The sequence below is a fragment of the Venturia canescens genome, chromosome 5 (genome assembly GCF_019457755.1).
Source record: "Venturia canescens isolate UGA chromosome 5, ASM1945775v1, whole genome shotgun sequence".
NCBI lineage: Eukaryota > Metazoa > Arthropoda > Insecta > Hymenoptera > Ichneumonidae > Venturia > Venturia canescens.
In genome coordinates, this window is record NC_057425.1 from 497,269 (window position 1) to 522,971 (window position 25,703).

A 25,703-nucleotide genomic window follows, 5' to 3' on the forward strand; every position below is an offset into this window, starting at 1 on the left:
TCGTGTAACAACTGAAAAGCCCGAACTTTGACTTTTCGGACATCCTGTATAGATGCAAGAGACTGCGTTGCTGCGATCCGGTGCGATGTCTCTCGTTTCGATTTCCCCCTCGCTGCTTGCAAACACAGCGCCGATGTATTGCTCTTTAAAAACCACACGAACATCCACGTGGACGCCTTTAAACGCTTTACTCGCAAGTCCTACTTTCTCGCGGCCTACTAATACGCGCCTATAGTCTCTCTCACACAGCGTATCTTTATTTCAATCGATCTTTCGCCAAAAAAATCGATCGATTCAGATCGAAAATCAAGTGCGCGCTGCGGAGGATCCAATTTATACTCAAAATGTTGGCATCTCCAAAGTATTTTTTAAATGAATCATAAAAACGACTAAATCGTCACTAAATCATGGCAATGAATTTTGCCATTTCAAAACTCTCAATATAATGCCGAATGTCGTGTATATACTTTCGTTTCATTAATGCTAAATCTGCAGGAACGTGACGTCGATTCACCAAATCGAAGAATAAAAAAGTACAAGCGTATTATGTAAGATTTGAAAACAATAATTATGATAAGAAGCGAACGTTACGATACGATAAGGCAAAGTCGCCAGGGATATCAGCATATAGAGTAATAAAACATAATCTGAAAAGTCGGTAAAATAGAATAAAAAGGAATAAAGTACACCGCAATGATGCATAATCGTTGAAACTATCGATAAGAATGTGGCGACGAGGGAGCGAGTGTCATCGACCACTCGGGCGCGGGTAATTGATAGCGTCTAATAATAACAAGACATCGATAATGTACGAGGATCGGCGGCCATTTTTAGACTCACTTAAATATTTATTCTCCCTCGGAGCGCGCACACATATAGGAGCTCGAAAAGAGCCAGCACGTACAATCGAATGCGTGTCATCGAGGCTATAAAATTTTTTCTCTTCTTTTTTCTTCCTCGTACAAAAGAGCGTCCGCGAAAGAAAAAAAAAAGCGAGGAAATGTTGACGATCGGTGGGAATGACGCAATGCCGTGGGTACTCCGGGTGATGCTCGTACGATCCAAAATGGCGACGTAGAAATCAAAGAATCGTTATTGCCTTCAATTCGTTTTAAATCACTTCTCATCGTACGTTTATTTTTTTTTCCATCAACCAAAGACTCGGCACGAGTCTTGACAAATGCTCGAGATTTCTTCTCTCCGCTCCTCCTTCTCAATTATTTTTATTTTCCTCGCTCGATCGAAACGATCGGGGAGATTTAAACGACCGTTAGTCGCGAGCGCGTGCTCGGATAATTGAACGTCTATGCGTAAGTGCGAGAGAGCGTGTTTACACACTCGGCTCTCGAACGGATTTCTCCGCTCGAACGAGACAAGTATATCCAGGCGAGTGCGAAAAATTACCCCGATCGACGGGACTCTCGCGAGAGAGTTGCTGCAAAAAGAAATGGGAAAATATAAAAGAGAGAGAGAGAGAGAGAGAGGAAGAGTCTCGGTGAACGGAACTGCCTGACTCCGTCTTTCCTTCTCAATGAATCATCCTACATATCGAGCATGCATTCGTGTCACGCTCTCCTCTCTCGCATCCTCTCCGAACTTGTAGCTATAATATTAATCAACGTATTTTGCTAAAACTCTTAAAACTCAACGGTTTATTGAAAATAATAGTGTAATACGTGAAAGTTCTATAGAATACGCGGATGCAGAAAGATGGTGACACACTCACGTACGAATTATCGATCGAATCCTCCGTGATTCATCGCCTCCTCCCTCGAACGTTCGCGCTGGTTGTTGAAATTTCTCTCCGCCTCAGCTCGAGCGGAGAGAGGGTTATAAAAAAATTGTCGCATGACTCATACAGGACGATCCTTTTGCTACTACTCCATTTCCTAAATTTCATCATTGTTAGTCCAAACGAATCGATCGAAAGTAGTAAATGAAGAAAAGGAAAATAACCCTACACAAGATCCTTCAATTTAACGCTGCATGTGTATGGAACGATGAATGAAAATTTGTAAGATGCATCGACACGTTCGATGCAATGATTTTGGTTCCGAACTCGGTGTTTTTTTTTTTTCACGGTACTTGTACCGGAAACAGAGAATTAGGATTTTTTTCCTTTCATTCTGCATTCACGTACGTGTCTCGCCCTTTTTTTCGTTGCCCCGTTGAACAACTGCCAACGGAATTATGAGGGTTACAACAGTCACCGCGAGCACTCGTTCACTTTATTGTACTTTGGTTCTCAGTCTCTCTCTCTCTCTCGCTCTTTTGGCCGAGAGCCCAGGTGCAAAAGGTGTGTGTACAAGGCTCGTCGAACGAAAAGAGCCCAGCGGGCCCACCCTCTGTGTATACGAACAGCACCTGGCCCGAAATTTCCTTTTCCACACTGTCGGATAACCAACTCGTAAACCAAATGACAACGCGTATATATAAAAGGGAATAAAAAGTACCTATTTTTTTCTTTCGTCTCGTTTACGTCATGGGAGATTCGCGAATCTTTCGGATAGTTTTTTTTCAACTTTTGTATGGATGCGCTAAACGTCAATAGCAATGAAGTTATTATACGAAAATGCGGATAAAAAGCATTGTGAAAAAATTGTAAATCAAACGAGAACGAAAGCGAAATAACCACTCCGAGAAGTATAGCATTTTTTCCTGCAAAATTTCTCATCTTGTGTACAGATAAGACGGAACGAGAGATAATTTTCGAATGATAACGAAATTTGATAAAAATTGCCTTCGGTATCCCAAATAGTGCCCAAAAGGAAAAAAAAAGAGAGAGAGAAAAAAGGAGAAAGAGAATGGTGAAAAAGAAGTCCGTTTTATACCGAGGTATTTGCTGATCAATCGCTTGAGCAAGTTGACCCAATTTTTTTCTTTTTTCGCGCACGCTACACGAAATTCGAAAGAGTAAACAAAAACAACGGATGAAAGGAATGAAAATATATATACACTCGATGGCGAGTAAACAATATGTGTAATGTACGTCGGGGATAATTGAATCGTCCAGTTGACCACCCAGCGAGAAACTAGATTAGGCAATCCACTTGACCTTCGTTTGTTTTTTTACTCTCCCGTTCGCTCTCCGTGTTTATTTTTTATTCCGAAAATACACGCGTTTCTATCTCAACTTTTTTTCCCAATAACATTCAGCTATTTTATCATATTTATATGTTCGATCGGTTGAAATGCATAGCAAAAATATATTGGTACTGAGGGCACAAATTGAAATTTCGATGTAAACGAGTAGACATGCAGCGAGAAAGAGCGAATAAGAATTTTAACTAATTATTTCTTCGGTCCCTTCAGCAGATTGACGAAAAACATTGAATTGGTCCACGCGTTCGTTCTCGAACCTAGTGGTGGATGAGTGTGCCGCAAACGATCAAGAAGGCTTGCACTATAACACTTGATCGAGGTGACGACCTTGCGACTTCGTATTAGGAAACGAATTTTTATGTAAAAGTGAACGTCGTTCGAAGCTTGCATACAATTTTGTTCCTTGACCTCCTTATTTCGTAGTACATCCACGTTTTTGTGTACTGCGATACCTTAAATAGCCGAACTTCCTAAGTTGGCCGAGTAGATCCGATCGGCGGTTATTAAAATAGTGCTATTGTAAAAAATGAAATGGTCGGTGATCGATCGAACGGCATTGAGAAACATCAGCCTCTTCATCCATTTTTCATCCGCGTCCGATTGTATTTTCATGCGGTTCGATTAATTATTATTTATCGGGGTTAGAAGAGAGGGAAGCTACCGCAACATATCCGGAAATTCTTTGTCTTTCTCTCTCGTTCATTGTCGTCAATTTCATTCTTGGCACACCTTCGACGTATACGGACTACGTACATGGGCGCGTCCAACAATAGCCATACTGAATAATTCATTACTGTACGACGAAGAGAGAGTCACCCCATCACAATTCTCTCGTCTTTCTCTTTCTCCGATTTTTTATATCGCGATCTTTGCGTAGCTACCAATTTTTTCATTCGCACGGGAGCTACAAAATATTCATTAGCAAAAATGGGTTTAGTCGTTTCGAATCCGCATCAAAATCAACGGTTTTATAACGACGAGGACAAAAAAAAATACAAGGGGAAGAAACGAGTGGAAAATGATTCAAAGTATTATGGCATTCGGGAAGCCACGAAGCCAATCGTAATAACGGGTAAAACACATTAAAGCGTGTACAACTACGCTTCCCTGCGCGCTCCGCACCGTGACTCTTTATACATTCATTTCTATCATTTTTTCGTCCTTACGTAACTCCTGGATGGTGCAGCTTGTATAAGTCTGACACATTTTAGCCAACACATTTTAATTAATTCATTTATTTGATATCAGATGCTCGCATTCGAAGGAATATCAAAAACGTTTCGTACGCTCGTGATATGGAGAATAATAAATCAGCGAGATGCTCCAAAGAAATTTCGCTCTTTTCAGACCGAAATTCACATAATCGGTGTGCTACCCGGACGGGGATTCTTCCTTCCGAGTTTCTTCATTATCCTCCTTTTTTTATTTTCTCTCATTTCTATAGGCTCGTTCGAAGAGTTATATATCGAGGTTACGCAAGAGAGCTTAAGGCTCTTCTTCCAGGGAAGGAGAGAGAGAGAGAGAGAGAGAGATAGCTCAGTTTTCGAGAGGAATTATATTTCTAACGCATCTATCTCACCTTTGTTGAGAGATTGGAATCTTAGAGAAAGACGGAAACAAATGTTTATACGAGCGCGCGTAATTGCAATCTTTCGCATACTTTCTGCCAACTTTGAATCTCGGCTCTCTTCCACTCGTTTCGTTTTCGTTGAAAATTCGAGAAGGCCTTCTCGCGTGTCACAGTTTCGAGTTCGCGCCCATCGCCATTTTTATTTATCTTTCACTCTCTTTCATCTACGTATTTTTATTCTCTATCCTCCGCGAGTGTTGAGTCAGCCTCGTGTCTGGCTTTACCTTTGTCCCCGGTAAGCCCGCGTACCTCCCTCACTACCCGCCGTATATGTACACGCGCGACATTCGGTATGCATCGTTCCCTCGGGCTCTCGCGGACTTCCGATGTGTGTTTACGCACGGGAATGGGACAGGATGTCGCTCGTGACGACGAGGAAGACAGAGAATATGCGAATGCGTACGATGGGGCGGCTCGCGGAATCGCTTTTGCATGGAGACTATGTTTCGAGGATCTTCAATATCACCTTATTGAAAAAATCAAATCGGATCAACGAGGAAACCACGAAAGTTGGAGAAATAAATGCTTCTCGCGACAATCATTTTGCGTCTCTCCGCTCATTCGTTCGTGCGGCGGATCCGGGGTCGAGTGAACATAATACTGGAAAGACCTGGCGTGTATACACACACGCGCGCACCCTCCTCTCGTAATACATATCATCCACCCCGTGGCTCAGGTTTGTCAAGGGTTAAAAAGAATCTCTCGTCGTCTCTTTTTTTCGTTCATCTCCCACTCCTGCTCTTTACCTTCCTTTCTCATCTCGTGTCTCATCTGTATGCACCCCTCCCTACCACCTTCTCTTTTTCATGTTCTCTCTCCTTATTCCTCTATTTCTCCGTCATTCTCAGAAGCATTTTTCCTTCCATCATCGCAACATTAGCATCTTTCTCTTTCTCCGCAGGCTGGAAAGTCCCTCGCGCTAGTTGCGTTATTAATACGCGCGAGCTCCGCTGCACCGCGCTTATATACCTCCTTTTTCACTTGCCTCCTTCTCTCTTTCTCACACTCCCGTATAGACTGGCAAAATCTTTTTCTTTCCCAACCCTCCTGTCTGCTAGTCGTTACCGTCTTCAGTACTTTTCTCCCCCACTTCTGTACACCCCCGCAGACCCGAGTAAAGGGGTCCATTTGAAGAAAAAAGTCGTATATAGCATGCACTGCGCATGCAACCTGCTTTTTATATTCGCGTGTTATCCCATGTGTGTATTTTTTCCCTCTCTACATTAGGAATTTGGCGTGCGAATCTCCGTGGAAATTTTTGGAACGAAAGAAGATTTTCCAAATGTTCGCATCGATCTCGCTTATTCGTAATAATTGAATAAAATATTCTCCTACGTTTCTTCTATTCATTTTGCCAAGTTTCGTTATATCTCGTACCTCGTCCATCCTCAATATTTTTCACCCTCGATCTCCCGAGTGTCTCGCCGTCGCCCACAGGCACGACCACCCCCGCATACGCGTTACGTATGCGAGGGCCTCCTCGAAGCGCGCACGTTCGCGTTTTCTCCCTTCCTACTGTGCTGTTCTCCTTCAAAGTCTCGGAGCTTGTAAATGCACCCTTTTCAGGGCACCAAGTCCGAGACCGGAGAAGAGCTTTTCTCTTTTTTCTCTTCCCCTTCTTCCTCTTCCAGACACTCGGGGCTCATTCATCGCGAAATCCCATCGTTTCAGACTGCGAGCGCGAGACAACGTTGCGTTTCATCGTACGCAATTTCAGCAGAAAAACAAAACAAAAAGTACCTCCCTACGTTTTTTCCTCTTCGCGTTTTCACTTCCTGCTCGAAAATCTGCTTTTTTTTTACTAACTTTTTTCCTAGGGCTCGAACCGAGGATTATTGAATTCAGGTGGTTGACGATAAAGTTTCAAAGGAAACTGCCCGTTGGTTTTTACCTTTTTTCTCCGTTTCCCATTTAATTCTCTTCCTCTTCGTTTGTATTTCATCTTCTCTTATCTATATGTGGTTCACCCTTCTACGTATATACGTATATATTCCTTGACAATTTCCTGCTCGGTCTTCACCGCACAGCCAGCTTTATTAAATTCAATTGTGGCAGACGTACATTTTTTTCGTCTGCCCACCAATACCAACACCCTATACATTATATATACTCGAGTTTCATACGTATACTCAGAAAGACTATTGCCGCAGGCTGAAGCACCGGGGTGGTTTTCAATAAAAAAAAAAAAAAAAAAAAAAAAAAAAAACTCAAGTAAATGAAAAAACAAGCAAAACAAAAAAATCTTCTTTCGTCCTCTGTGCCCTCCGCTGATACACACTGACGCGACATGTACGCTCAGTTATATACAGGGTGTCGAATATTATTTTTTTTTCAATCGCCAAAGTGATACTTTCAATGACACTTTTGTTGGTAATTAAATGGGCACGAATTTTATTAAATTCGTGCCCATTTAATTGTCAAACGGAGAGTTACCGTTTGAGCGCGCGCGCAGGAGCAGCAGTTTCATTCGACGATTAATCAGACACCTTATACGTAAATGTGAGTTTGTCTCTCCATCTCCCGTTTTAGAGTTGGTCCTCGTGTCGTCGTTTTTTTTTCTCCTATCTTCTCTCTCCGGCTATCCTGAAATTTGAGCAGGATATACAGAAGGGAGGAGATAAGCCCGGCTGACGTTGTACACCGTACACTCTTCTCTTATAGTAGTATGCGTGCATACGGAGAGCCGACTACGAGGGCCGACCCTGCGCGACTGCTGCTGTCTCTCCATTCCTGTGACCAAGTTCCTCTCTTCCTGAATCCATATAAAAAATCCCGACAAAAGACGAGTGAATAAAAATATCGAAAAAACGTTCCTTTGCAACGTCACTCGCTTCCGCGTCATATTATTTTAGTTGACTGAAAGAGTCGCTTCGGTGCTGCGGCCCGGGGGGGGGGGAGAAAAAAAAAATATTTTATCCGGATCCACTCGAGGTAGATAATTAAAATTTCGTCTCTCCGCTGCTCGTATTCCCGATCCGATCCGTTTATGTGATTGATTGCGAACAAAAAAAACCCTCGGAAAGTTCTCTAATTAGAAAAGTTATCGAAGATTTATGATTAATTTGAGCATAATGCGAGGAAATTTCTATTATGTCAGAGTCGAATTTTCATGACGAAGATCGAGGAATTCTATTGGCGCAAAATGAATAATTAAGCGTGCGGTTTAAACGAGTGGCTGCTACTCAGGGTTAATATTGATGCGCGTGACCATTTTATTATATGTATTGACGAATCGAAGCCGATGCGAGACACATTGGAATAGGACATGGCCGAATAAGCAGGGAGAGGAAGGAAAGTCTTTTCTCCTCGGATCTCCTCCCAAACGTCCGATCCTCGCTTTTGGTCGTGGTCGTCGTTGCTTATATACGCCTACGCCACAAGTAAAGTAGGAAGAAGATGGAGGCTCGCTACTCGATGAGTCACTTCGTGCACAGACTTCTCTTCGCTTCGGGGCACTCTCTTACGCTCGGTTTCCCTCCAACGTTTCGTCCCTCGTTTTCCTTCTCCTCCTCCTACCTTTTTTGTCTCTCCCTCTTCGATGCTACGGGGCGAACCCCGTAGACGTCGAAGAAAACCACGAGTACCGCCGAAACTGAAGGAAAACGAGAGACGCAAGAATATAAAAAGAGACGCAGAGAGATAGGTACGGAATGGAAGAGAAGATCTAGATAGACCTCAACCACAATCTCGCAATCTTTCTCTTCAGGCCTTTATTCTTCGCGTTTTATAACGTTGTACGAAATGACGTTGCATCGCGCGGTAGAGTACCGTTTGAAACTCGACGCGCCGCTCGTAGGAGCGCTTAGGGGTCAGCGTCCCCTCGTGGGAGCGCCGGAAACTCGACGCTGTTTCGCGCAGCGCTTTCTGGTAATGGCGTCTGTAACTAAACGCGTTCTGCCAAAAGAATTTGAGAATTCGGCGCCCTCTGGTGCAAACATTTACAAACAAAAATACATTAATATATATTAAATTTCCTGTTTGTTGTTACAACAGCTCCGAGATTGTGCGAAAATGCCTCACTGCAGTTTGAACGAGGAAGCGCCAGAAAGTGTAGCCAATGTTGTTGCTGGAAGCCATGTTTTTCACGCCGAGCTTCGCGATCGCTCCGTTTTTCTTCTCCTCGTCGTCGCGTTTGACTGTTTTTTGAAATATTTTTTTTTATTTACATCGGCGGAAAATACTCCGCGCTCTTATACTCCGAATTCATTATCGGCGCGTCTCAATATTTGCCGAGACACGGAGGGGATAAAAAAAAGATAAAAATTTACAATAAATTGATCCGAAACGCGTTTACTTACACTTACTTTTTTATTTTACTCGTTTTCTTCGCTGTTTTCTCCTTCGAGCGGCGAAACTAAGTTCCGAGAAAAAGACGAACCAAACTGCACTTTTCCATCGGGAAACGTCATTCCGCAAGCGATTGTTAATGCAATATTTTATTTATAGACTCTTACGCTACTTCCACGAGCCTCGTCTCCGTCATTTTGCGGATTTCATCACTGAGCGAATTTAATTACGCTTCTGCCGCTAAATAAATGAAGAAAACTTTCAAAGAGACTCGCGTACAAGTCCGAGATCGTCGAGAGTCTTCCTTCGGTCTTTCTTCAGTTGTATTTAAACAACTTACGAACCGCTTTGCGAAAGTTTTCTTGAACGCGATTGCGGTGAAGAGTACGGAAAATTAGACGCTCTCTCTCTCTCTCTTTCCGCATTTTTACCACCTTCAATGGCCTCATTTTGCATCGCCGTATAGAGAGCTCCATTTTTATGGCCCCCGGCTTCAAGTGTTTAAATATTTGTGTTGCGATTAAAGCGTCTTCTCCTCTTTACCCAAGAGAGTATATAACAGCCAACGAGAATGCACCCACACCGCGGCAGTGCTCAATTCTTTCAACCAACAATCATTTTTTATGGATAATTTCCAGTTGATATCGACGGCGATGCTCTAGAAGAACGCGTCTCGTATTTTTCGAGTCTCGAATTCGTATGAAAACCGAGAATAGATAGTTCATTTATTTGTCTCGGTATAACGAGTTTGCGGCATGCGCCAACATTGTGAATTTCAAATAAAAATCATGTTTGGAAGGAAGGCTCCTGCTAGGGGTAGGTCGAGGGTTGTAGAACCGCCGGTGGACGCATTTGAAGGGGGATGAAACACTCGGTCGTTCGAAAGCACCCCAAGGTCGTTGAATTTTTCCTTTAACCTCGCACATATATTTTCCTCACTATGAGAACCGAAGCAGGATGAATAAGAGGGTGTGCACCTTGGGGGGTTGCGGAGCGAGAAGCTGAGAAAAATAGAAACGGGCTCTTGAGATATTCCGGAGAAGAGAGAAGCTCTCGAATTACCGAATGACGATGCTCGCGTATGCACGAGAAATTTTCAATTTTCATGAGCCCGAAAGAAGTATATATACACGAAAAGTAACGTATCTACCAACATTGCGAAAAAATAAACCAAACAGATATAAGTATACTCTCAAGCGAAAACACGGCTAGAGTTCACAGTCGTGTGAATGCAAGCGCGAGTTTATCCTCTTGCAGGCTCCGACCATTCACTAATTTAAGTGCTTCTAAATTCAAGAGAACGCCACACGAATTAGAATCTTGCACGGATGAAGAAAAGGACTCCCGAGAATAAAATGAAAAACGAGGAGGTAGAAAAAAAAAAGGAAAAAAGTGGAAAAAGATGGTGAGAGACACGTTCCGTCTCTGCGTGGTTTCTCTCACTGCCAAATATAACTCAATGGCACGAGGGGACTCTCTGTTGCTTGAAACGTTTCAGGAAACGAAGGCTCCTCTCGAAACTTTCCAGCCAGCACCAGCATCAAAAAACATTTAACGAACCGACGAACAGGAAGACGCGCGATACACACATCTTTGGGAGAATCTTATGATGGTGACAACACACCGGATATCTCGTGGCAATTCCCCCAAATCCACTATGGACAACACTTTCCTTCATATTAGCATATAAATTCAATCATAAATAAGTCTGTAATACAACGCGAAGAGTCCGCGGTCTATTAGGATCGTCGTATAGACGAACGTCCATGTGACCGCAAAAAGATCAAAGACTCCAGCTCCGGTTGTACAGTACATATGTGCGAAAGAACGGAGAGCATAAAAAGTCGTTCAAACTCGTTCGATCGTTCGGAAGAGCGCCCTCTATCATGTTCTATTTTTAGCATAAAGAGACACACGAGCTAAAGTGAGAGAAGATGGTAAAGAGGTATAGGCAAACCTCGAAAATGAGAGCAAATAAATTGGTGCTTCTCGTCTAATTGTGGAAATGAAGTCACCCAAGACTCGCACCAAGCCCACAGTCCAGTCGCCTCGCATTCCTCTCCTCGAATCCGTTCCACGTTCTAATGCTTAAAATCCGATGGACGCAGCACGAGCCACGGAATGTATTAAAATCTTTTTAAATGGCCAACCCGAATCGAGCGCGCAGGACTGTCCTTGCCGATTAATACGTTCGCGAAGCGACACGCTCGTGGCAATCCTCCAATGGTCGCAGTAATTGGTCCAGCAGCGAGTTTACCGTTTGCCAAAACGCCATCTGTCCCTGGAGGAATCTTGATAATCATCGGTGAGCCACCGCGATATTATGTTAGTACGGTTGGTTAGTTCACGGGACGTCCCACGCGGGTCTCCGACCTTGAGAGCGCATGCAGTTACCGCACGAAAGAAAATACGTTTAGATTCGTTGCGTTGGGACACGACGACGGACAATGAAACAAAGAATATCACAGGGTTCGTGACACAGCCGGAAGTCCATACCGAAGCTCGTTGTTCTTCATTACTGCTAATTCGCGCCTCGTTTTATTCACTCGAATCTCTTATAGCGGAATCCAGCGATTACCAACTTTTGGCCTTTCTCAACGATCGTTCCAAACACCCGGATTATGACTAAAAAGGACTTTGTTCCATCCACTCGCGCGTATAACGAATTCGAACTAACAAAGTTTTCTTACCTAATGTTGCAGACCTCGAGAGACGAGAGACAACAGCAGCAACAACATCAACAGGCATCGAGTCCGGGCTCGCAGACTCTCACCCCAAGCCCGTCACCCTCACCGGTTGGCGATGCCCCTCTTGGACGAGCTCTCATGGAGGCAGCTCTGCAACAAGCCGCCTCAAGTACGGGGGTCAACGGTATCGGTGGCGGAGGAGGGAGCGGAGGTTGCGGTGGCTCACCGTCGAGTCAACAGCAGCAACCGCCGATGGTTGTGACACCACCTGGGTACTGGGTCGACGGTACCGATCATCGACACGCCCTCGATTCAGCGGGCAGAGCTTTGCTTCCGGCACAGCCGGCTTGGCAGCCGCGGATCGATCAGGACGACACCGCCAAGTGCTATCGACGTTTCTTCGTTGGAAGGGTAAGTTCCTCCATCGCCCTACTAATCTTCGCATTTTACATTTTCATACGCTTTTCGCCATTTTCATCGATGTGGGGATGAATTGGGAGGAACATTTTTTTTTTTCCATAGTCACAATGAAAATCACCGATAATTAAAATTCGGGTGCTCGATAAAAATCGTCGGGACATGCGGGCAAATATGAACGATGCCTGAATTCCTCCAACACTTGTGTTATGCAAACACCTGGTGCGGTTAACCCAGGAGAGTTGAGTTTGTTGCTTGTTTCTAATATGCGAAAGATTCATTTCGGAATTTGAGAGCCGATGACGCCAGGATTGAAGTCACTCGGGACAAATGCGTTTTCAAATTGTTACTCGTTACGGAACACGATAAAATAAAAAAAATTTTTAAACTTCTCGAAGGGCAGGCTGTGTGGGAAGCGTTGGATCGGCTGAAATGGGCTGCAGGTGCGACCCGCAATCGCCCAGCAATTAAAATCCATATTTATGGTGATTCAAGTGGATCTTCCGCTCGCTCCAATAACCCGCGGGCTGCCCTTCATTATTTCCTCCCATATTAATGGTCGCGCCATAAAAAATGTACTAATATTCGTACCGGTATATGCACCTCGCAAGACACAAGTAATCCCTCTTGAACCTAAATGAATATTTCATAGCTTTAATTTCGTACCAGACGCGATAATACTTAAGGTTGTAGTTTTCAGTGTGTTCTTATACATTATGTTGGGGGCGCGGGGATCAGTTCGAAGCCGCAGCTTCGCTCAATTCTATCTCGTGTTCACACACGCGTAAACGAAAAGGCGTTTGCGATTATATTTGACATTAGCAGTCTCGATGTGTCAGACTCGGCAGGCTTCGACAATGCAAATCGAAACGAGCATCATAGCTCGGGCTCGCTCATCGTGTGGGCTCGGCTGAATCTCTCATACGTGCCCAAGCCCGTATTATCGGCATAGACCCACGTAAAAGCTCCTTTCACGCTCGCACACGGAGAAGCCCATTGTACAGTTAACCCGACTCTTGCTTATACTCGAGATATGCCTCCGCTAAATAACAATAATAACAACGGAGAGAATTGGCTCCGTCTTCACAGGTACGGAGATCCACGATTAATCGGCGGTCAATCGCGTTTTACGACATCAACGAGAATTATCCCGATGGTCGACCGATTATCCCAAAGCTTAATCACCCCAATCGGATTTGTCAGGAGATCGTATATACTGCACTCGAGTCATTTCCCAGGAGCGAGTCCGCCGAATAATCGAACCAGAGCAAAGAAAGATTAGCGCGGATACTGCATAGGTAAATTCGAGGCTGGTGAAACAATGCTACGAATTTTTCTTAATGACTCGTACCCTCGTCCATCGTGACCCTAAATCTTTGTTTCCTCTAGAGGATCCTGATACGATCGAGCTTTCTTATGTACCACGGTGAGCAACGAATCGGAGAAACGAGAACAAAAGAATGAAGGACGTAAAATGGAAAGAATTATGGTGTTGCGCCGCGTTGTGCACCGCGTACTCCAGATTGTAATAATGAGTAACTGAAAATTACGTCTCACGTGTGTAACTCTTTCTCTCTCTCTCTCGCTCTCCCTCTTATTCCCTATTAAAAGGTGATTGAGTAAGAGGGAGAGAGCAAGAGATGGGACAAGATGGGTGCATGTACAGCGCAGGAAAAGAGCACTCGGAGGCGTGGGAGTGGGAACGTTCTCATAGCGCGGTCGTTTCTCTCTTTACGGGGCTTACGTCCGCTTCGAGCAGACGATTTACGTTCTCCTTCTTCATCTTTTTCCATACTATACCCTATATAATAACCCTTTCTCCCTGCTCTTGCGCGCATCTTGTCTCCGGTTCTTCATAAAAGAACTTGGCGCGTTGTCTCGCTTGCTCTTTGTCTTTCACGCGAGCGGCTTTGTTTTCGGCCAACTTGGCGGCTCCGTTCTCCACCTTTTCTCTCTTCTCTTCTTTCTTTCTTTCTTTATCTTCAACGCGTCTTTCGTTAGACCGCAAGAGCTAAGAACTCCGGGGCCGCCCGGTTTTCTCCTTCGCAAAAGATAAAAGACTGCTACGATTTTCATTCCTCATTCTCCTTCCGCTTCCTCCATCCTTCCAACACACAACCCTCACATTTTTCTCCTCGTCCGGTGAATCTTCGCGGGGGGCTACGGGCTACAACGAGTACCGGGCACACCGAATGTCAAGGTTAGCCCGCTCCCAATTATCCTGATAGTAGGAGCAACGTTCTTCCTCACAACGCGCATAATGCGACCTCGCGCGTCCCTCACATCGGACAGAAATATAGTCAAAACTTATTCTCTCGGCGATTAAACGATTCTCCGAATACGGAGCATAACTTTGAGTATACTTATTTTATCGCTCATCTCTCTTTTTCTCTTTAATCTTGTCCCTTTTTCCCGATGAGGAAATTCTCCTAAAGATGCATGTATATTACTACCTCGCGAAGAGGGAAAAGAACGAAAGAGCCGTTCTACTCCGGAGACAACGTCGTCGTCGCCTCACACAAATATGCGGGTTGCGCAAGCATTTCGGGACAGAAAAAGACTGCGCCCACACTCTTCCTTTCTTTTTCTGACGCCTCTCGTCGTTCACCATATTCCGGTCGAAGAATCCAAGTGCTCGTGTCAACGGTACTTTGGTATAATAAGGCGAGAGGACCGAGTCTCTTTTATCAATGACATTGTGAAACGGTGTATTATCGTCTCTTCTTATTATCCGATAACGTCCGCTCCGAGTGCTATGACCTCGTTAATGAAATTTTTAACGCGAGCACAAAATTATGATTGCCACCACGAGTTTCGACGTCTCGCGTACATTCGAAAATCGAAAGTTTCATTTTCGGCATTAAAACGCGACGAAAAGATCAACGAAACGTTATTAGACTTGCGTATAGAGAAAGAGACACTCTGGACATTATGAGAGCTCTTGTAAGAAACACGCTGTGCCAGTCAGAGAGTAAAGGTAAACACCGATTAGGTTGCTCAGCTAGTAGATTAATTATACTTCGTTTCATTATTACCGATTACCCAACCAACTCATCATCGCGAACAAAGTTTCCGGGCTAATATAGACTTTTTTCTCGTTGGAGAACACGAGACTCGCGCGCTCGAGGAAGCCAAGAAAAATACATTGACTGAAAAAAGAAGGGAAAAGAAGAAGAGTGCTTCGCATACACACGCTCTCTTGTTTGAGTCTCAACAAGATTCTCTGCTCATGCTCTTTTCTAGTCTCTCACACCGCACATGTGTTGTATATGCGCCCGTATATGTCAATATCCATATTCCTTTAGTATTCGTATACACAAGGTGTCTCAAAATTGATCGAGTCAATCGCTGTACATTGTTACTCAATTTTGAAGAGACCCTTTATCGAGATATAAAAAACGATTCTTTGCTCGCGCTTGTACCAGCGCTTCCTCGAAAACTTGCGTTTCTCAAAAATATCTCAAGCAGGCGAGAAAACGGGGAACGATTTTCAGAGTTTTCCGCGTCAGCCGACAAACATAGCCGATCCGAGGGGACACGGCTGGCACGTAAAGCACGCGAACGCGACTCTTGAGCCGGTGGAGATGAGCTGTACGCCGTTTTTGTTTCTTTTCCCCTCGCTCCCTTTCCGAACTCGATCTCTGCTCTCCTCCGCGTCTTTCATTTTTTCCTCCGTTTTTTGCTCTCATTCGCGTCCTCGTATTCTCGCGTATCAACGAGCGATCGACCGTCTACTCGATAACCTCTTTCACGTATTTCGGCGGGGTTAATACACGAAAACGCAGACACACGCGCAAAAACATTCACGAACATACTCGATCGTAAAAACGTCGGTGCTACTGCCCGATAACTTTATGGTCTCTCTTTTTCTTCGAGGAGCGCATAATACAACGTGTTCCCTCCTCTCCGCAGACCCAATGAATCGCCCAGACACACTGGCTTCGTGCGTTATTATAACGAGAGAGCGACGTTAACCCAGAGAGACTCGCGTCGCTCGCTCAACTATACTCTCTCACTATACTTTTCAACAAGAATATTCTGGAGATTCGATGCTGACGCCTCGCATACTTTAGTTTTAAATTCATTCTATAAAATATCCGCGCGAGCAAGAGAATTTTCTAAAAGCTCGTTTATAGTATACGTGCCACTCGACCAACTTTGCATCGTCGAGTAAAAGTAAACAAACTATAGTTTCTCACCAATTAATTTTCCACTTCGACGCTCCGCGTTGAAGGGCTAGTTTTTTTTTCTTTTACTAAATCTACTATTTTTCAATGTCACCAATTACCGGTAGGATCTCTGGGACTTGGAGCGTGCAAAAAGTACTAAAACGAGGGTAAAAAATAGATGAATAACGACGAGAGTTGAAAAGCTTGACAAATTCAGCTGAAAATATGCGATTTTTCTCGCCGTTTATTTAGCTCTCGGTACGTTTCTATTTCTTTTTTTCTCTTTTTTTTTTTCCAAAACGCCAATTACAGAGCACGGTAATTGGTATGAATTCGATATTCTCGTTTTAGTCATACATTTTGTTCTTCGTATCGTTTTTCCCTTTTTTACTCGATCGTTCTCTTTCTCTTTTGGTTCGTAATTGCAATGCTCACGCTATATGGGAGCTCGCAGAGTCCGTTAACAGCGAGGCGAGCGTGTGCTATTGGAACGGGGCCAGAGAGTCTTGTAGCAGAGAGAATCGCGAATACAAGTCATACAGAGGCTTATAGAGGCAACTCCGTTGCCCGGTGGCTCGAGAGCATCGCCCAAGAGCCTCCTGGAATTCAACGTTAAACTTGGACGAAAATCGATCTGCGGAGACTCTCCAGTTTCGTCCTCCTCTTCCGCGCCCGTCTCTCGCTGCGCGTACTTGTATCATTGCGCTCTACCGAAGGGACGCGCCAAATGATGGACCGTCTTCCATCTCGAAAACCCGTCAATTAGTCACGCTAAATCACAGTCATTAATAATAATAATAATGAATCTCTTGTGAGCAGAGGATGCGGATCAAAGAGAGAGGAGAGGGAGGGCGAGAAATTAAATGACAAAATAGCGATGAAATAAGTTACGGAGCGAGAGAAGAGGGAGAAATTTTGTATTCGAATTAAATGTAGTGCAGCATCAATTATCTTCAAACACCATCGCTCGCCACTCGTTTTCTTTTATACTCGTCGAGCATACAATCGTGTTATACTCTCGTTTTATTCCGTCGTTTCAATTATTATGTGGCGCTCTAGCTCTGATTATTCGGTGCAGAATTTTCGGTTATCCGAATATCCTAATTCTAACTGATATCACAATAAATCTACTTGATTTTTAGCATAAAATTAGTCTAAAGGACGGAGAGTAACGTGGGCTACTTTGGGAAATGAAAAAAAAATCAAATTCCCCAGGGAGATTTACAGGAATATTCGTATTTTTACATGAAAGTTTTTTAAATTACCACGCGAGCGAAGCCGCGCGTAAAAACTAATTCTTTTATTTATATATACTGTAGAATTGAAAGCAAATGTGTCGTTCTTTTTTTTTAATCCAGACTTTTTACTGTCACCTGATTAAAAAAGTTTCCACATTTTGCGCGGTAACAGGTTCATTTGGTTTATAGCTCTACAATAAATTGATGAATTTATGAAAATAAAACCGTATTCGTTGGGCGCAGTGATGGAGGAAAATAATAACGATTGAATTTGTTAATGAATGATCGAGTCATGCGGCGGCGAAGCGATGTATATATATATATATACATACACATACTTTGAGCTCTGTAGCTAGCCGTGCCATATATGCATGATGGGATAGATGGAATATGGAAAGGCTTTGCACGGAGAGACGAGTCGTTCCCGGTAAATCTAGAACGTCCAATTTGCGAACGTACCAATTATTCAGCTCGGAGCTAAAATTCATGGAATATTATACGCCATTACACACACCGTTGAACTCACGTAAGCCCGCGCGCGCGCGCGCGCGCGCGTAATATATCACAGCTCGAAATAGAGCGGAAAAAATATAATGCGAATTCCTATTCGTGTAGGAAACTTTGAAAATAATTACGCAATTATATTGTTGAAAAAAGATCCTCCCGGCGGTCCTCTATGTTCCGCATATCCTCGCGCGAAAAAGTTTTCAAACAATATCATTTTCCAAAGACATTTATCGCGATGGGGGAAGAATTTTCATTTTGGACATTTTCCAAGGGTCAAAAAAGCTCTTTCGCACGATGATTTGAAGCTCTTATTGTTATTCGCGCAGTCTGTGGCTTCTCACAAAGATAACTCGTCTCTTTTTTTTTAGTTGTGTTGCAAAAAAAGTCATACGTCATAATTGCAGAGGGAAATACATAAACAAATGGGAGATAAGTTTATTGCGATTGGATTATCAGTATAACAGCGTGTATAATTAATCGCGTCGTGCACGCCGATAGTGTGCAGTTATTGTATGCCTGCGGAAGTCCCCACATTGTTGCGTAATTTTTGCCTCCCTCTCTTTTCTCCTCTTCGTATCTTCCTCGCTTCGTCATGCTTAAACGCATGCACCTCGTTGCTCGTGCATGCATACGATGTGCGTGCACCATTGTCAACGTGATACGGGGGAGGCAACGCGAGCTAGAGCTTCGTAACTCGGATAGTTTTACCCTCTGCGCGTTTCCTTTTCATTCCGGTAAAACAGTCATCCTCTTTCGTTAACGAATATCGAGTGAGTTTAGAAAAAAAACGTCACGACATTTATTGGTTCATCGCGATACGCGTTAAAAGTTCAGACTTGTAAATGATTTTTGAGCTGCGTATAGAAATTGCACTTCTCGAATCATGCTCCTCTAACCCTGTGAACTTTTCTGCTGGTACAACAAAAAGCTACAATGCAATCACCAACGTGCTGCATAAAATCGATTGTAATCGCAACCTTTTCCACGCCTCCGCAGAGTCTTGAACTTTGCACAAATAACCTGTCCCAGTTCTCTCTCTCTCTCTCTCTCTCTCTCTCTCTCTTTCCTTCTCATAATCTCTTTCATCGGTTTGCAAAAAAAAAAAAGTATAACAATGTTTGTCGTTCACGATATTATTATAAGTATACGGAAATAGATACTGAAAAGAGGCTTAACTCTTCAAAGTTGCTTTTACCTTGATATCAATTTGTTCGTGTTGTTTAACGAATAGAATATTTTTACTGTTTACGTAGCGTCGTTTTTGCTTGTGGCCGCCTCAACTTGTCCGACGTTTAAACGCCGGGTAATTTTACTCGCGCATTTTAACGATGATGTAATGATGCTGTGTATTCGAGATTGCATGCAGACAGGAATGAGTCTGAGAGATGGAAACCCCCGAGTCGAGAAACAAGAGAAAGGCGAAGAGAGAGAAAGAGAGAGGGCGAAAGAATAAAAATTACCTCTCCTGGCGCCTCGAAATGTCAGCCATTTTTTCAATAAATAATAAGTGAACAGTTCGTGCTCGTAAAAGGGCTTTATGAAGTCACTGTACTCTCTCTCTGAGGTCATTTTTTATTATCCCATTATTTGGAATGATTTTTTTACATCCCCGCAATTATTCCAGGTCATAATATACGTTTTTCCATTTTCTTGTTTCCGTCAAAACGTTGAAAAGCATTTTCCCACAATCGGTATATATTATCTTGAAGCAGGATTTGCATTTTCTTTTTGGTACATTCTGTCCTCGATTATTTTACAGGAGCACGTAAACCTGGTTGGACGTGACGGCGAGAACGGACCAGTTTTGGTCTCGGTTAAGGCCGAAACAGTCGCAGGTCAGGAACACTGGCGGGTATTGCTCCGATTACGGGCGGGATCGACGCACGAACTCGTCCCAGCGGCGACTCTTGGACCAAATCCCTCACCCGCCAAAATGGTCAAGGTAAATTTATCTCTTTTTCCAACGCGTGTCTCGCGGAAACATTTTCTGTTAGTTTTTTTTTCATATTATTGACATTCGCATCTCGTATTAATTATGGCGTTCGTTTCGTATATAATATTTCGCTATTTATTCTCGCGTTTGATTGCAGGCCATTAACGAATCCCTAAACGTGAGCACACTCACCCCCGTTGTTTGCTCGGGGGCTGGTACACTCATTGCCAAATATGACGAGCACGCGCTTGTGTCCAGATTCAAATTTGGTGTCCTTCACCAGAGGGCTGGACAGATAACTGAGGAACAACTTTTCGGAAATCGACAAATAACACCGGCCTTCCAGGAATTTCTCGATCTGCTCGGTCAAAAAATCGATCTTAAAGATCACAAGGGGTTAGTTGTTGGAATTAGTCAGATATACGAATGAAAAAAAAAGTACTTTTCAAAGTTGTAATAATATCGAAATAATAAATTTTGAGAACATTTTAATCGAAAAATAAATAAAGTTGGATTACTTGGCTAATCTCTTTGGGTTTCTATTGACCAAAGTTCGTACAATCCCAGAGAAAGAGACAATTCAAAGTTTTCTCAACTGGTTTATCTTTTGCGTGCTCCGGTGAACGTTTATTTCGCGCGTTCTGAAACGTCTATTCGTGTTTCGTGCGCAGTTATCGCGGTGGTTTGGACACGAGACACGGCCAAACAGGGGATTCAGCGGTCTACGAGGTATTTCGCGGTCGGGAAGTATTGTTCCACGTCGCTTCGTTGTTGCCCTACAGTCCCGGAGATGCGCAACAATTACAACGCAAACGGCACATCGGCAATGACATCGTTGCTATTATTTTTCAAGAGGAACCAACTCCCTTCAGTCCTGACATGATTGCCAGCCATTTTCTACACGCTTTTATCGTCGTACAGGCCGTTGAACCTTGCACACCGAATACCAGGTTAATCAAACACAGATGGCTCATTTTTTTCACCATTTGAATAATGCGCGTTTCCCGGCGGCGAACGCGTCGTTCAAACAGCTCGATAGCTATTATTTCATTTCGCTTTTAAATAAACTGTTGAAAATTAAAATCCGTCTTCTCACAGCAATTACATATAAAATCGTGATGATTAATATTGGTCCTTTTGCGCGTTTCCGTAATTCCAGGTACAAAGTGAGCGTGACAGCGAGGGATGACGTGCCCTGGTTCGGCCCACACCTGCCTACGCCCGCTGTATTTCTCCGTGGCGTCGAGTTCAAAGAGTTTTTATTAACGAAACTCGTAAACGCCGAGAATGCTGCTTACAAAGCGGAAAAGTTTGCCAAGCTCGAGGTAATACCTTCGTTATGTTTGTTTAACACGAAGATCTCTTCTCAATACAGTGTTGATCTCGTGAGAGTATTATTACGATCAAGCTCGCGGAAATAAATAATACCCAAATCAATGTGTGATCTAATTAATGATAAATTCGGCAACAGCTAAGGACTCGTTGCGCTCTATTGGAATCGTTGACGGAGGAATTGCAATCGAAAACGAGCGACTTTCTCGGTGCGGGAATACCAGGACCCGGAGGGTCGTTCGGTTCGGGTTCGACGTGTCCGGTGAGTCCAACGGCGAGTGACGCGTCAGGATCAGGCGGCGGGGGAGGAAGCGGCGGCGGCGGCGGCGGTGGCGGGAGTGGTTCGAGATTCATCGATACTGTGAGAAAAGCTTTAATCTCAAGAGTGAGAAACGCTTCGACGGAGAGCGTGCCGCAACAATTGGCCAAGAAAACGAGCTCGGAGCCAAGTCCACCGAGTAATCGACAGACGAGCTCGAAAACGAGTGGAAAACGGTCGGTCGAGCCCTCGAGTCCTCTCGGCTCACCGGATTTGACCCTGAGGCGAGATTCCGATCGAGCAAGTCCGAGCCTCTGTAGCCAGGACTCGAGTTTATCGAACACGGACAATCAGGACAGCAGTTTGGCGACGCTACAACCGGACGATTTGGATCAGCGCGAATCAGCGATTTCAGTCGCTTCGAATTCCAACAATCCCCCCCTCAATGGCACAACCAACAACGATATTACAATAACGAATGATAAAATTCATCCCGGCTCGCTTTCACCGTTTCAACGCTTGACGCACGAAAATCTTCGCAAGAGGGACGAGCCCAAAGTCGATCCGACTCAGCAACGCGTCGTTTCGGAGAGCGACGACAGCTCGCTCAACAGCGAACTCGAGCTCGATCAAGCCGTCTATCCCGATAGCGATACCGGCCTCGAATCCATGAGCTCCGCTGAAACTCACGATCCCGCCGCGGCCGTTCCTCCGACCATTGCTACACGTTCCAAAGATCCCACCAACGAGAACGAAAATCTCAGGCTCGAAGTCACCAGACTCAAGTGCGACAAACTCGACTTGCTCAGGCAAAACGTCGTAAGTCCAACGATTCCCCTTCTTTCCCTCCGATACCAAAATGAAATAATGAAATATTAATAAATTGTCTCGAATAACTCGAATGCGCATCATTTTTCCTTGCAGACGTGCCAAAGGGACATTAAACAGCTACGGGAGAAGGAACTGCAATTGCAGTCGGATTTAGCAGCGGCTTCCAAAGAGATTCTTCGGCTCCGAGCAATGCTGAAAGAGTGCTCGTCGAGTATACCGATGGACAACAATAATCAGCAGACTTCCACAGTATGAGGAGCGCGTCTAAACGCGAAAACACGGCGAACGCGTAATTAATGAAAAAAAGGGGAGGAGTGTTATAAGAAAATCCGCTTGAAGCGGAGCGTTTAGGATTCTCGTTGCAATTATTAGCATTTATTCGTTGCCTGCTCGGTTGATTCATCCGCGAGGCTACAAATTTAGTATAGCGCGTGTCAGCGCGCGACGAGAAAAATAAATAAATAAGACGAAACGAGGCGGCGGAAAGGAGAAGAAAGGGCAGAGAATTCGGATGAATATCCGACCGCAAGTATTTATCGATTTATTTATTGACATAGAATAATAAAGTGAAGAAAGAAAGGGGAAAACCGTTGCCTCTGTCGCTCCAGGAGTTAGTCAATGTATAGAGAAACCGAGTTATACAAAAAAAAAAAAACACACGCGCGTCGAAGCGAATGACAAGACGGAAAAGAAGAAACTTTGTCCGTTTAGTGAGCCACCGTAACGAGCAAGGAAATCCGAGCAAAAGTCCAATCGCACTTAGACCGCGTATAATCGCACTTAATTTTAAGCGACGTCGCGAAAAAAAAGAAAAAAAAAACGTGAAGAAGTATGAAAGGAGAAAGAAAAAATCGCAAAAATGTCTATTTCGTCTCGAGCACGTGCGATTAGCGCCAATCTTTTTATCAGGATCGAAAGATTTCGCCTGAAGAAGACTATCTTCGGTCGTCACGCCCGAAATGTGAGACGCCTTTTGTGAGAATTTATTTGGATTAATTAGACAATTGGTCGCAAATGATCGCGATTGAATACCGCGGACTGGATTAACCAAATCTCATTAATTGTTCCGACTTTTGTAAGCGTTTCAAGATCGTCGTTCGTTTTCGTCAATCCCCTGTAACACGGCGCTTTCTCCATCTTCTATCGATATTCGTTTCGAACAATAATTTAAGTTCCATCAACGGTTAAGAAGAATTTTGTAATGGCATCCTCTCACTACCACTTCTCCAGCCACACGGATATTTATATATGTTTGCGCGTATATTATTAACATTATTATTATAACTATCATTATATCATTTTTATTATTAGTTGTACGAAATTAACTTCGTTGTATTTTTATACCGTTTTATGTAAATAGGCTTATATATCACTATTTTTCGGGGTATCAATCCCAAAAAGTAAGGACACGCGACTCGAGTCCTCGCCGATCGCATAACAATACCAAAGTTTAACGTAGAAAAGAACATTTTTTACTCCTTCTTTTTTCTCGTTCTACCACTATTTCTATCTTTTTCTTGCTCTCTCGGGTTACCTCTCACATGGGGGTATGAGCAACGTTCGAATATCTAATAATTTGATTTTTTTTAGTCTTTTCCAAATTTGAGTTTCCTACAATTTATTCTACTATTTTTCCAATTGTTTTTTCACGTAACTCGATACGTTTCATTTTATTTATTTATTTTATTTCGATTGAGAAATCAATTTTAAAGTGATAACTAATTTGCAATGAAAATTTATTTTTAGCGAGTAATTAATTGTAATTCAAATCCGTAAGAAATTTATCTATAACCTCGTTAATAATTGAATCGAACGGTGCTTATCGCCGATCTCACTGCTCCTCCTTTCCCCTTTTCTACCTTCGCTCCGGAAGAAAATACTACTTTTTTGCCAGTCAATGTAAAGCTTGATTAAAGTTTTACTCGAAAAACTTTTATCAATAATTACATAACACCATTCATCACCACTGCCTGTTTGAGAAAGACCATTGAAAAGCGTCCATCTCCGTTCCACTGTAAATAAATTGAAAAAAAAAAGAAAAAAACGGTTCCAAAATGGACGAATATCGTGAGATATCGCGTTGCATTTGCGAATGTTTCCCGAATCACTTTGATCTTCTCAATACAACTGACTACATAAAACGACTCCCTTAAAGTCGAATCGCACGAAAATATGAGAAATTTGTTTTTTTTTTTGCACCTTAGATAACGTGTAAACGAAAGGAAATACGAGGGTCTCTCTCGCGCGCGCGCACTGATGACCAACGGTCGGCGTACCGCTATTTTTTTTTTCGTTAATTCAACAATATGCGGAAAGAAGCACAAAAAGTAAAGAAACAAGGAAAAAAGAATATTACTTTGACCGCCAAGAGAAAATAATTATCAATATTCTTGTGTGATTTCTACACGCTGGCCTTCCAAAATCAAAGAAAAAAACAAAAAATATATCTATATAAACTGATGAGGAGATATATTAAGAGAAAGAGACACTCGTTTCAATTATATATTGCGAGAGAACTACTACAAATTCTATAGACAAATATATATATAACTGATATGCATATATATATATATCTCTCTCTCTATATTATATATATAGGTATAAATAAACATATATATATTTTATATTTAACAATGGTCCTCTGGAGTATCCCGGAGGACGCTGTTCTTGCGACACCGGAAACTGTAACTTGCCCCATTTTTCCGGTGCAAGTTGAAACCCCCACAGTTACTGTATAGACGAAAGAAATTCAAAGAAAAACAAGCACACAAAAAATTTTCTAGATTTCTTATGACTTTTACCTGCTCTTCATCAAGTTACTGCGTTGTGCACCGCCCCCGACTCTTATTGCTGTCCTTTCCTAATCCTCATCACACATAACACGAATAATGAACACAAATGTTCTGTACAATGATGAAAAAGATTAAAAAAAAAAAAAAACGATGGATTAATAATAAACTGAAGCAGAGAAACAAACGTGTTGACTTCCCGTTCAACGTTATACTTTCCAAAGGATTCGAACTACTTCGGAGTCAAAACAACTGTCGGGTTCGCGCATCAACAGGTCGGCTTTTTTTTAATTCCAATGACGTATTATAATGCCATGAAAAAAAAAGTATCTCATTGCTATTTCGTCTTATCCACTGAGAATCATTGATTTCAAGAATTTTTCAAGAAAATATCTTTTTTATCGAGATAACGCACTTTTTCTAAAAAAAAAAGTTCATCCATTGACTAATTCAGTAAAGCAGCTCTGTGGAGCATGCGCATAGCGCCATCTAAGCATGTTTATTACAGAGAGGTTTTGTGAA

General features: G+C 43.1%; 1 protein-coding gene across 4 annotated transcripts in view; it reads left to right on the plus strand.

Annotated features, from left to right (window-relative positions):
- Positions 1 to 25,169, plus strand: part of LOC122410571 (rap1 GTPase-activating protein 1-like) — an 85,009-nt gene extending 59,840 nt beyond the window's left edge. For all 4 annotated transcript variants that reach the window (XM_043418793.1, XM_043418795.1, XM_043418794.1 and 1 more), the window contains 7 exons: positions 11,722 to 12,117; positions 19,797 to 19,979; positions 20,128 to 20,366; positions 20,642 to 20,920; positions 21,130 to 21,295; positions 21,442 to 22,380; positions 22,486 to 25,169. In XM_043418793.1, the coding sequence (XP_043274728.1) occupies positions 11,722 to 12,117; positions 19,797 to 19,979; positions 20,128 to 20,366; positions 20,642 to 20,920; positions 21,130 to 21,295; positions 21,442 to 22,380; positions 22,486 to 22,647 (2,364 nt within the window). In that variant the 3' untranslated portion in view covers positions 22,648 to 25,169. The remainder of the gene's footprint in view (positions 1 to 11,721; positions 12,118 to 19,796; positions 19,980 to 20,127; positions 20,367 to 20,641; positions 20,921 to 21,129; positions 21,296 to 21,441; positions 22,381 to 22,485) is intronic.
- Positions 25,170 to 25,703: the final 534 nt, after the last annotated feature.